At 46.5% G+C, this 12,729-nt stretch overlaps 1 protein-coding gene across 1 annotated transcript in view; it reads left to right on the top strand.

Annotated features, from left to right (window-relative positions):
* The window catches only part of Nsf (N-ethylmaleimide sensitive factor, vesicle fusing ATPase), a 132,603-nt gene extending 120,431 nt beyond the window's left edge, over positions 1–12,172 (top strand). Inside the window, exons 18-21 of the mRNA XM_005369388.2 lie at positions 5,816–5,950; positions 7,089–7,202; positions 10,177–10,232; positions 10,657–12,172. Coding sequence (XP_005369445.1) covers positions 5,816–5,950; positions 7,089–7,202; positions 10,177–10,232; positions 10,657–10,678 — 327 coding nt within the window. The 3' untranslated portion in view covers positions 10,679–12,172. The remainder of the gene's footprint in view (positions 1–5,815; positions 5,951–7,088; positions 7,203–10,176; positions 10,233–10,656) is intronic.
* The last annotated feature ends 557 nt before the right edge of the window (positions 12,173–12,729 follow it).

The following is a 12,729-nucleotide window of genomic DNA, read 5'->3' as shown; positions in this document are numbered from 1 at the left end:
TTCTGAAATACAAACATGATACAGACACACATTGGCACAAAACTCCTAACAGATTGTGCAAAAAGAGAGGTTCCCTGGGGTGAAACCACAGAGGTGGAAATAAAGTTAGAACAGTGATGCCTTCAGAACAGGGGTTAATTTACAAATATCAAGCTGAAAACTGAGCTAGGTGCATCAGGGGCTGGACCAGCTAAACAGCCTGGGGAAGAAGTCTACACAAGCCATTCCTTTGGCATTAAGAATGGTGTGGCATGGTCAGTACAACTTTATTTTCTTAAGTTATTTAACCTTTTCTCCTAAGAGTTCAGAGGTCATTTCTAGCAGATGTCTATCCCAAACTTGTAATTAGTAGGACAGCTATTGTAGACACAGGTTTAAAATTGCGCAGGGAGCCAGGTGTGGTAGTGCACACGCTGTTAATCACAACGCTGGGGAGGCAGAGGCTGGAGGAGCTTGAGTTTAAGGCCAGCCTGGTCTACAAAACAAGTTCCGGCACTACACAGAGAAACCCTATCTCAAAAAACAAAACAAGACAACAGAAAACAATTAGATAGATAGATAGATAGATAGATAGATAGATAGATAGATAGATAGATAGATAGATAGATAGATAGATAGGATTTCACACTCCTGGCTGCTGTGTCTGAGGCCCCGGGTTCAATTCCCAATGTCACAAAACAAATAAGCATCCAACGGTGAGCCCCGGAAGTGGAGTCAGTGGGCACAAACTCCAGATTCAGCCCCTTTGTGGAGCTAAGTCCAGGTGTGTCACCTCCCCCCAGGTTCCTCAGCTACCCAATGGGGAAGAGAATAAGAGGACAGGGAGAAGGGAACCTCCTTAGATGCTGCTCCAAGCGACCTGGGGTCTTTCTTATGAATTGGTTGACAGATTCTTTAATATCACAAAGTTGTCTGCTTCTGACCATTTCAAATCATCTGGAGTCCAGGCTCCAGTTTCTACCCCATCAGCCGTGAGTGCCTTCCCTTGTCCTCTGCTCTGCTGACAGCACCAGGTTGGCTACAAAGGGCTAAGCAAAGAATTCGCTCCAGGGTAAAGTCTAATGGAGAATTTAAGTGTAGTTGTCTGCCTAGTTACAGCATGATTTATTTGGAACATCCTTCCTTTGGTATTCAACTTCAGCATTTAACTGAAGGAGGAAAAGTGTAAAGAGAAGGAGAAGGAGCCATTGTAGCGCCAGATATCTGAGCCTTGATTCAAAATGCAAGCTAGACATGGAAAGGCTCAAGAAGCCATCACTGCGGCTGCCTGACTCTTGTTGTATTTGTTTGTTTGTTTGTTTACAGTACTGGGCCTTAAAGCCAGGGTTTTCCACTTGTGAGCAAGCTGTGAGTCACTGAGCCATATTGGACCCTGTTGCTTGTTGGTTTTCACTGGGTTACGGCAAACCAAGAGTTGAAGGAGGCAATAATACTCCTTATCTCACTAACTTGGATTCCTAGCCTCCCATAAATCTCTTTTCCTTTGCTAGAGAAGTCAATAGTAGGCAGTCAGTAGCTAAGGGATTGCTTGGCTAAATAGAAAGTTGTGACAGCCTTGGGCAATGACTTAAATTGTAAACAAAGCCCACGCACCACCTACGCTAGAGTATTTTCACTAAGTGTGGTAGCCATAGCATTCAACACTTAGTGCTCAGGGCCGCTGACACTCTGAAATGAAGGCTTCCTGATAAACATTGGTGTGACGCACATTTTTCTAGGGGAGAAGAGAGATCGTCATCCTTTCGTTCAACACGTGTTTATTAGCTGCCTGCTGCACAAGGCCCTGTGCTGTCCCTGGGTAGCCTTTCCTACAAAAGACTCTGAGACATACAAGAATAAGCAAATACAGGGCATGAAGTCAAGTGGATAGTGTATAAACGGTGATTTGATCGTGCACCAACAGAGCAGAACAGAGCAAAGGAGAGCACACAGTGGGTGGGGCTTGAGAAAGCTGTGGAAAAGCTGGCATTCGAGCAAACCCCTGGCAGAGGGAAAGCCATGCTGATGGGGAAAGAGACTGTGGGTGCCCATGCATATGCCAGGCAGCTGGGCCCAGTGCTTCAGAGACTGGGCAGGAGAGCTGAAAGTGGTCAGACGTCTAATCACTGCAATGAGGGAGCAATGAATGGTGTCAGGCACAACTGTTCCTAAGGTCTCGGTAGCAAATGACACAGCTGTATATGCCCTTCCCAGGAATATACCATTTTTGTGGTGGAGGAATCTGGTGCTGAGATCATCTACCCCACATCTGCCGCACAGCTGCAAATGATGGTGCTTGTCCCCTTTTTACTGTACATGCTGCCCAGCCTTCAGAAGAACTCCATTGCTTTCCTTCTTACCCCCAAGCTGGCATCAAAAGCACCCCAATATGTGTAGGCTATGGACTAAAGGGTGCAGGACCCTTTGGGGGAGATTTACTCAGAACTGACATGGTACCCGTGTGGCTACTTTGTCCCATGCTACGAGAGGAGAGCATCCTGCAGGCATGTCCCAGGATCCTTTCTCTCCATCAGTCTTTTCTCCTTAGGACCCTTCTTTGGTTTCTCCTGATGCTTTTTATGTTAACTCTATCTCCTTCCTTTCTTTAGCATTCAAGTCTTCCTTTCATTGGCTGCCCACATCTCTCCAAAGAGACTTGGTGCTGTGGCTCAGGGCCTCCCAGTACCCACAGAGGGTTTAGTAGCATTTGAGATCTATCCTGCTCCCTCGGGGGCCTTGTCCGTGCCCACTCTGTGCTGCTACTCCAGGTTGCCTCACTTTTCTCCCACGCTCCACGCTTCTCCAAGTCTCCACAGCCATCGCCATGTACTGTTTTCTGGTCCGTGACTTGGTAGTGGGCCCTGTGTGCTGGCCAGCTAAACTGCAATCGCTTTGAAGATGCAAACTAAATTTCCTCATTCGCCTACCTAAAATGAAGAAATTCCTGCTAATGTTCCAATTAGTGAATGTTAATTTCATCTTTTTCTTACTGGGTTTACAAATTCCTAATGTTCTGACATTTTTTTTCACTCTTTTTACAAAAACCTCAGATTGTAATCATTAGAAAATAGAGGTGAAGGCCCATCCCACATGGCAGAGCTGAACCTCGCTCTTAAATCACTTCTTAATCCATCCCAGGGTTTCCGATTGTTCCGGGTTAATTCTTCTTACCGAGGGTGTTACATTTGCTGTGGTGAAAGGCAAGAGCAGCCTCTCATTCCCGCATAACTGACTTCACTTTTGTTGCTGGGTTGGAGCCAGCCCTTCCATTTCACTGCAGTTATTATATTGGTGGCATTTTTTTTTTATTTAGGAAAAGAAAAAAAAAGCTTTATTCCACATGAACTTTTGTTACAAATCAGTTGATTGGGGCCAATCAATGGCAGACCTCTGAAAGGCTGTGGATTATCTGGTTAGCCCTTTGTGTGGCAAAAGGCTTAGATGTTGCTTGGCTCTTGGCTCATTCTTCGTCCTGTAAAGAAGTGGATTTTTGAAGGATCAACACCTGACTGAGCCCTGCCTTTTTCATGGTAATGTTTTCACCTGAGTTGCTTCTTATAGTGCTAAGACTTGGTTAACTGATACTTATTTAACCTTGGAACAATGTCCATCCTAATCCGATTGGCAGATCGTCATTTTATTTGTGCCTTTTCTGTGTCGCCTCAGGACCAGCAAATCTCAGGAGAGGATGCTGGGAGCGACTCCCTGCCCCCCAAATAGGTTACCACTGTTTTGTTTCCTCCTTCCATGGGACGTGTTTGGGCACTGTGGTCTTTCAACCCGAAACCACACATTAGCAAGATAGATTTCCTCTTTGGATCGATCCTGCCTCTTCTAAAGCCACACTCCCATGGCATGCTGCTGGCGCTCTTGTCCTTCCATGGAGACCCGGTGTGGTTCCTTGATTAGTCCGTCTGCAGCTGTTTCTCCATGAGAACACTTCCAGATGAACATTACCACTAATTAATACACAAAACGATCCAGCACAATTTAATTATTTGGTAATGTTTTTCAGTGTTTTCTTAAAGATGATGCTTTACAAGTCAAGGCCTGAGCTTGCCTGGGTCATGACCTCTCCACAGTGTTTGCAGTCTTGTTAAACAAGAAGACAGGCAAAACATAAATTAGCGTCTCCATTATAAGTTACCCCACACTTCCCAATCTTTCAACACCGTGAAGACATCTGAGTGGCTGTAGGAAAAGTTGCTCGAGGAAGATAGTGGTGGTTGGGAAGTCCAGCTTTCTATAGTGAGCCAGAAGCATCTACAGAGCCGCTCTTGAAAGAGCCCAGTGTTTCTGTCCATGAGAGGAGAGCGATGAGGGAGCCGGGCAGAGGGTGCTAGGCACCTAAGGTGCGGAAAACAGCTGATATTCCTTAGTCATGGCCAAGACAGGAGCATCACCATGCTCAGGAGTAGAGGGCCAGCTTGGGCACATAACCAAACCCTAAAAACAGTATCCATTCTAATGAGACTGAATGAGATTATTTCACCTTTTGTATCTGTTAGCTTTGGGGAATGTGTTCCAAAGTTAGCATTAGAATTTATTGTTAAAAGTATTTTTTTTTTAGTATAGAAGCCTTTTTTGTTATAGTAGAAGCATATAACTGTGTTCATGAGTGTGATTACCTCAGCACCCAGCTTTTCTTATATTTTTGCTGTTGGACCTCTGCTCCCTCTGACTCCATGTCTTTCCTGCTCATCCTCTGAATCAGCTCACCCATTGCTTAAGACTTGGCCTGCAGACTCCTCCCCACAGAGAGCCCAGCCTCTTCTGCCAGGTTCCCTCTGGGTGTAGAATGTGCCTCTTTTCCATGTGGCGTAGTCTGTGGGCTTTCCTGTTGTTTTTATCTTTCTACCTCTCTATGCAAGGTCATTCCACAGTCATTCAGGAACTTGGCAAATGTCTGTTGATAAACATTTGATTTTTTTTTTGGTTGATATGTTTTTTCTTCTAGTTAATTTATTGACCAGTAATAATGATTAGCCTTTAATCTGTATAAATCACAAATAAATTTCTACCATGGAATCTTTGCACAGTCATATATTAAACCAAGGAACTAATTCCGTCATGAGGGTTTCTGAGTGCATGCATGCGTGCATGTGTGTGTGTGGTGTGTTTATGTGTGCACACATATATTCTAGAACTTGAACATAGTCTCTGTGCATGTAGGCAAGTACTCTACCAGTGAGCCACAGCCTGCCTTCCACTTTGTTTCTAATGGGACTTCATGGTGGGGCATTGTTATTCTTGGCACAGAGTGGACAAAAGCTGTCGACAATTAGTGGTATAATGTGTGTAAAGCCCACGTTGAAGGTTTTAGAGGTTTGGGGGTGCATAGGGGATTGTTTTATTTTGGAGACAAGATCTCACTATGCAGCCCTGACAAGCCTGGGACTTACCATGTAGACCAAGCTGGCAGAGACCGGCAGATCTCTAGGTTGGGGCCAGCTAGTCCACATACTGAGTTCCAGGCCAGCCACAGCTACATAGTGAGACCCTATATGACACTACTTCCCATCACCCCACACCATGATGCCTTGAGGATGAGACTGTAGCATACACTCAGTGTCTCTGGCTTTGGTTTGGTGTTCCCCTGTTTACTGGTCCCCTCTGCTGGCATCAGTGGGAAGGGCCCACTTCATTGTTGCTGCTTCTGAGTTGTGGCATCTATGCCTTGTTTTGTTTTATTCAGAAAATTCTGGGGGTTTGTGGGTTTTGCCTACTCATTTATATGCACAAATAAGTGGATTCTGCTCATTTCATTCAAGCTTCCTCCAGTCTTCTCACTGGCCTTTTTATCTGCACAGTAACACATCTTTCTCTTGGTAACCAGGGCCGCAAGCTTCTCATCATCGGGACCACCAGCCGCAAAGATGTCCTTCAGGAAATGGAGATGCTTCATGCCTTCAGCACCACCATCCACGTGCCCAACATTGCCACGGGAGAGCAGCTGCTGGAAGCTTTGGAGGTAAAGATGAGTCACTGTTAGAAACTGTTTATCAGAAAGGAGTTGAGGCCTGAGATAATGCAGAAGGGTTCTCAGCCACAGCAACCAGCATTTAGTGGAACATCAAGCTAGAATGTTGGCCCCTTCACTGCTTTTTCAGAAGCTAGAAGAAGAGGACACAAAGGAGAGTGGATAAACTTCTCATTCCTGGGTGTGGGCAGCACACAGACTGCAGGGGTCAGTCACTCTCTTCCCAGCATCTGGTCCTTCTGGGTCTCACAACGGGGGCGTGGATGGGTGCACTGGTGGGGGGATGGGTGCAGTGTGGGAGATCTGTCACTCTCTTCCCAGCATCTGGTCCTTCTGGATCTCACAACGGGGGCTCATGGGTGTGATGTGGGGTCATCACTGTTCTTCACAGCAGCTGGCAGCACATTCGTTGCATTTAGTAAACCAGAACAATGATTAAAGCCTTTGAAACTACAAAAAAAAGCTACTCAAACTTCACAACTTTATAACGTGAAAATGTTTCCTTAATTGTTGAAGCGTTTAATTTAAAAACTGAATATTAGTGTACACATGACTAGATGAGATCTGTTGGAAAATATGATGTTAAGTTGTTTGGTGTGGGAGAGTCAAGGAGACTTCTTAAAGGTCCCACCACTTAAGAGAGGCCGTGTGCTCCCACAGAGTACCTAAGAGAAGCCATGTGCTCCCACAGAGCATTGAGAGAGGCCATGTGCTCCCCACAAACTATTGGGAGTGGCCGTGTGCTCCCCACAGAGCAGAAGTCAGCAGAAGTATTTCTTGGTCACCTGTTTGAGCAGCCTTTTGTAGCTGGGATGAGTAATCATAGATTGGAGTTGTTTTCCCCCAGAAAATATGTCTCTAAGTTTACTAAAGGTCTCTAGAAACACAGCATAAGATATGTCTCTTTCAGACAAGGTAATCTTAGCATCAGGGAGGCTAAGGCAGGAGAATTAACCGTGAGTTTGAGGAGAGTCTGGGCTACCGAATAAGACCTTGCCTTTGTGTGGTCACATGTGGCTAGAAGGGTCAGTTCATCCTGGTCAGCTAGCTCCTCCCACTGCTCACGTAAGGGCGAATGTTCGGGTGTGTGCTGTAGACAGGGCTTCATTACTGTTTATTGCTTTTGTAGCTTTTGGGCAACTTCAAAGATAAGGAACGCACCACGATTGCTCAGCAAGTCAAAGGGAAGAAGGTCTGGATAGGAATCAAGAAGTTACTCATGTTGATCGAGATGTCCCTGCAGGTAAGCTGACTTCTTCTCTGTGGAATCGCAGGAGTGGAAGTGGCACAGCAGGAGGGCCTGCGTTCCTGTCCAAAGGCTCAGGGACACTTGTGCCATCCTCAGAAACAGATGAGAAGAGCGTAGTGTGACTTTTAATTTTAATGTAGAGTTATTAGGCCTGACAGTCAGAAAGGACTTCAAAGAGCCATGTGCACAGGCTGTCAGCGAGTTAGTCCCGGTCACACGCTCTCTACTATAGTCCTCTACGTCAGGGTCAGTAGTGACTGCACAGACCCAAGAGAAGTGTAAGGACAGACACAGGGACTTGTGCAGATTAGACATGGCCTCTGTGCATGTCCCCTGCCCTCTCCTAGAAATTTTTTTCTTTTCTTTTTGTTGGTTTTTGAGGCAGGCTTTCTCTGTGTAGCCCTGGATGTCCTGGAGCTCTCTATGTAGGTGGGGCTGGTCTCAAATTCAGAGATCTGCCTGCCTCTACCTCCCTAGCACTGGGATTAAAGGTGAGCGCCACCACTGCCCAGCTTCCTAGCAGTTCTGTGCAGACTGCTGGAGGGTTAAAGCATCCCGACTCCCATAGACCACACATCCTCACAGGCAGCGGAGACCACGTGGGTCCTTCCTTGCATCTACTGCAGTTCCCTCCCTTCTCCTGGGACTCCTCGCGGCCATGGGTCTCTACACGTGCACACACGTGTGCATCATACATGTGTGCAGGCTAAGAAGGTCTGTGTGCTCACACACCTGGGCTGCCACCCATTGTGCGGCCCCAAGGCCAGCTCAGCACGTACCAGAGTACTCAGGAAATCTCCCTCGAACAAATGAGTGGATGAATGAATGAGTGAGCCATCCCCAGACTCGAGTTTGGAGACTGGAGTTATTCTAAGCACATGCGCTGCAGGGCAGTCCTGCCCTTGCCAGCGTGAGCAGTGGGATTTCTCTCTTCACGTTTACAGCCGAAGGGAGCTCTTGGACCAATGAATATAAACTACGGAGAGAATCGTTTTCATTCTCTCTGATAAACTTAACTTAAAATTAAGTTTTTGTGGTTTTCAGAAACCAAAAGTTTCCCCAGCTTCCAGCAACTGTTTTTAAGTCGATTTATGTATTTTCCATTATGAGCAATAAATTAGAGCCATAGATTGAGCGCTGTGCTCAGGCTTATTCCTGGTAAAGGCGTACATACAGGTGTACTGGCTCTGTCCCTGAGAAGATAAATCTGTCAGAAAGTCAGCTCTACCCTTCTTTTCTCAGTTTCAGGACAATCTTTTAAAATAATTGCATAGAAGAAACCATGTGAGTTTTTCTCCCCACCCCGCCTTCCTCCTCTCCCTTTGATGCCCGCAGCCCAGTGATCATCTTAATACCTCTTGTGTGGGGAGGGGGAAAGTGAGAGTGGGGTGTTCGGCCTAATCGCCAGCCACTGACACTTCATAGGCCTGGAGTTTGAACCCCTTCACATCAAATGGATTCCGTGCAGCTGAGTGACTTCTCTTTAGATCTGCCTCAGGAGCCGAGCTGGGGTGGAGAGACATGTAGTTGAACAGAGTGGAAGTCGTGCTCACGCCGCTCGCCGTACCGATTTTGTTAAAACTTGCTCGGTGTTGAGGATCTGCTCTGACTGGATGTCACCTGAGGGAATAAAGTCATTTATCTAGATTACTTTTTTCCTCCCTTTCTCTTGGCTTTTAATTCCATAGCTACAGGCAAGTCAGTAAGTCGTTCCTCACACATATTAAATATAGTTAATGGGCGAAGACCTGCATGTACTGACTGCAGCGAGCTCCAGCCAGTTCCATTTTTTAGAAAGAACTTTGACAATTGATTCATGTGTAATTCTAGTCCCCAAGAGGAAAAATGGTTCTTTTGTTAGCCGGTCGCACTTTTTCCTAGTTCTTTGTAGTCTGACCCCTTAACTTTGATACATTTGAAACTTCTGTTCACTGTTTTGCTGGGGACAGAGGAGAATCTTTTTTATAAAGTGATTGGAGGGGAATTTGATTGCACAGCTGCCCGCAGCTGCGCACAGCGGAGCAGAGGGAGCAGAGCGTTTGCAAGCTGCTCTCGGAGGGTGGGGAGTTCCTCTTGGGAACGGACTTCTGCATACATGCTTTAAAGGTGAGGTGTTTCTCACATGAAAAGTTCATTCTAGGGAATTAGAGATGTTTGTAATGATAGTCTTCCAGATCACCTCCGGTCTAGTCTCCACCATCAGGCCAGCAAAAATACCACACACTTTGCCACAGTGGAGTAAACTGGAGACAAAGTGACAGCTCCTGTCTCAGAGCCCACCATCTTGGCTTGGGTTTGTGACTCTCTGGCAGCCAGAGACCAGGGGTCCCAAGAGCCCAACAGCACTTTCTGCTCCCTTGGGTGTGGCAGCATCTCCACCAATCCCAAAGGAGCACTGCCGCTGGAAAAGCCAGGTCACCGAGTATGTGGAAGTCAGAACTGTATTTTGGTCCCTCAATCAACCTCAATTAGGTTTCTTCAAGTTCTGTCTTCTTCCGTCAGTAAGATGTATGAAATAGATGTCATTTGAACTCCCATGAGTCAGCACCGGAATGCCTCCAGGCATGTCTGGACGAACCGCCCCCCCCCCCCCAGCCCATCGGCTGGTCTGTGGTGATACCTTCCTGGTGTGTTTCTCCTCCTCACACCAGTATAGCCAAGGGAGCACTTGGTTGAGGTGCCCTTGAAGGACCAGTGGCTTCTCCATATTGGGAAGTCCCACTGGCTTCTAAATGACATAATCTGCTCTATTATGCTTCAATACATTGGCCAGGAGGCAGGTGACACCTTTCCGAGTGCCCCTGGAAGTGTGCGGTCAAACCTGGCCCTGATGTGTGTGTGGGGTTTTGTTGTTGTTGTTGTTGTTGTTTTTTTTTTTTTGTGTGTGTGTGTGTGTGTGTGTGTGTGTGTGTGTGTGTGTGTGAAAAGCACCACCGACATGTCCTCTCTATTTCTTCTGATGATTTAGATGGATCCTGAGTACCGCGTGAGGAAATTCTTGGCCCTCTTGAGAGAAGAAGGCGCGTAAGTACATGCCATCCTCGGGAGCACCCACTGCAGGTCCCCAGTCTGCAAGGTCCCAGGGCTTCCCCAGAGCAACAATGCAGCGGCATGCACAAGTCTGATGGTTTCTTTCCTACATAACCTTCTTTCCGTGTATCAGCGTCTCCCTGTGTTATAGGTCTGAAGGACCAAGCAAGGAAATGGGCTGTTCTGTTGGTCTGCTCTCCTTGTCCTGCTATCAAAGCACAGGGGAAACTTGATAGGACATATATATTGGAACCGCTTCTAAAATGCATGGAGCTGTGGCCATTGTCTTTCAGAAGTGCCCATCAAGTAGCAAATGCATGGGAAATGGAGAAAAGGCCCAGAGCTCTTAGTGACTTCTTGGAGAATGTGTTTTTGCGGAGCTCATGGTTTTGTGTCTGCTTTGGGATTTCTTTTGCAGTAGCCCCCTGGACTTTGATTGAAAACAGACTGTTTACAGCAGTGACCAAGGGAAGTGACCAAGGTGAAGATGGCCTGGATCGTCACTCAGCATACTCACGACAGCGGACGGAGTAAACCGCTCGCTACCCTTAGCGCTCGTTCTGCATGATTAGTGCGGCCACCTCCCTCGTGCTCCTGAGATCCTCGTGTTTCCTGGAAGGTGTGAACTTCTTTAGGCTACTCTGCTTGCCCTCCCATGCTAAGATGATCCCTGCCTACGTGGGAGGCATGCTGCACCTGTGCACACTGCTCCCGCCACGCCCACCCCCAGAAAACACTTGGTCTACCAGCAGGTAGGCTTCTCCACGTGACCAAGCGAAAAGGTAGACGTTCCAAGAGGCTCACTTGGTGTTCCTCCTTGCTAACGGCTGTGTGTCTGGTTAAAAGGTTCTTCCACAGAATGTTGTTATCTGTGCCTGAAGAAGCAGGCTTTGAATACCTAAGATGTTGTTCTCAATCATTTTCAGAGATATTTCTAAGTCGCAATCAGGAGAGCTTCCCTAATCGGAAGTCCAATCATTCCTGCCGTGGCTGTGATATGCCCTGAGTGTAATTAATTTGTTCTGTGGTAAGAGATATGCTAATCATTACCACTCAGTAGATGCTGTTAAACCCTTATGAAAGATACAGATGGAAAGCTGTACATCCCTAAACAGAAAAAAATATTAAAATAATCTACAAGCCTCTCAGCTCCAATTAGTGTCCAACTCTAAGTGGGTCAGCTCCTTGAGATGACGTCAGAGGCTTATTAGGGCCATACTCTTCCTTTTCCTCAGGCGAATGGCTTACAATTTCCTCTCCCTGTATCTCAAGCGATCTGTAATGTCTAAAGCACATAACTAAGACACTATTATCCAGCGAAGCCAGCCACCTCCTCGTCCTCTCCCTCAGTCCTTGAATATCCATTCCAGTGCATTCCGTTCTTCCGAAACAGGAGGAACTCACCCAGCCCTTTGGAGGGAGATTTGTCTAATCAGTGGGTAAGAAGAAATTTAACTAGGTCGTCATTCATGGTGATGAGTCTTAGGGAACATGCCCCTCTCCCCACTGCTGCTGCTGCTTAAAACACAAAGACAGTGATCAGAAGCCAGTCAGGGGGCTTGATGCCACAGGGGCACCTGGGTGTGTCTCTTACACTGTCCCTACGGTAGAAGGCAGATCATCTCCTAATCTTGCTGTCTGTGTACTTCGTTTTGGGTTTTCATCCCTGGCTTAATTTATGGCTTTAGAAGAGTGAACTGTGAAACTGTGATGCCCGTGGCCAGTACTGTGGTCCCTGTCCATCACCATGGTCCCTGTTGTCTGTGGTCCTGACTTTCTCCTATCAACAAAGCCGTGTATGGATTAACTTATGTTTCTTGTTCAATGAAGTTAATGTCTTGTGTTTTTGTCCAAAATTATATTGAAAAAAAGATAAATATTATATTGTGTAATGCAAATCGAGGGAATGCAATAAAGAGTAAATATACTGGAAATGACGTGTAGACCAGTATTTTCTGCCAAGCAGCAGCAGTCACTGGAAGGACTGTGTGATGAGAAGCCCCTCCTTATTTTGGCACAGCTAGCGCAGAAGATGGATAAGTATTACTGGGGCTAGAGAGATGGCTCAGCAATTAAAAACACCCGGTGTGATCCCCAGAATCTACATGGCAGCTCACAACTGTCTATAACCCACATATTTGGTACACATATATATGCAAGCAAATCACATAAAATAAGTTTTAGGCCAGGCTGATGGCTCATGCCCTTAATCCCAGCACTTGGGAGGCACAGGCAGGCGGATCTCTGTGAGTTTGAGGACAGCCTGGGATCTGTAAAGCAATGGTTCTCAACTTGTGGGTTTTGACCTCTTTGGGGTCACACAACCCTTTCACAGGGTTTCTTAGACTTTCAGAAAACACAGAAACTTATCATTCACAACAGTAGCAAAATTACAGTGATGGAGTAGCAACAAAGGTAGTTTTACAGTTGGGGTCACCACAACATGAACTAAATTAAAGGGTCACAGCTTTAGGTAGGTTGAAAACCACTG

Source organism: Microtus ochrogaster, unplaced genomic scaffold, assembly GCF_000317375.1.
Source record: "Microtus ochrogaster isolate Prairie Vole_2 unplaced genomic scaffold, MicOch1.0 UNK48, whole genome shotgun sequence".
Taxonomy (NCBI): Eukaryota; Metazoa; Chordata; class Mammalia; order Rodentia; family Cricetidae; genus Microtus; species Microtus ochrogaster.
Note: the sequence above shows the minus strand (reverse complement) of the source record. Positions and strands in the feature narration are given on the sequence as shown.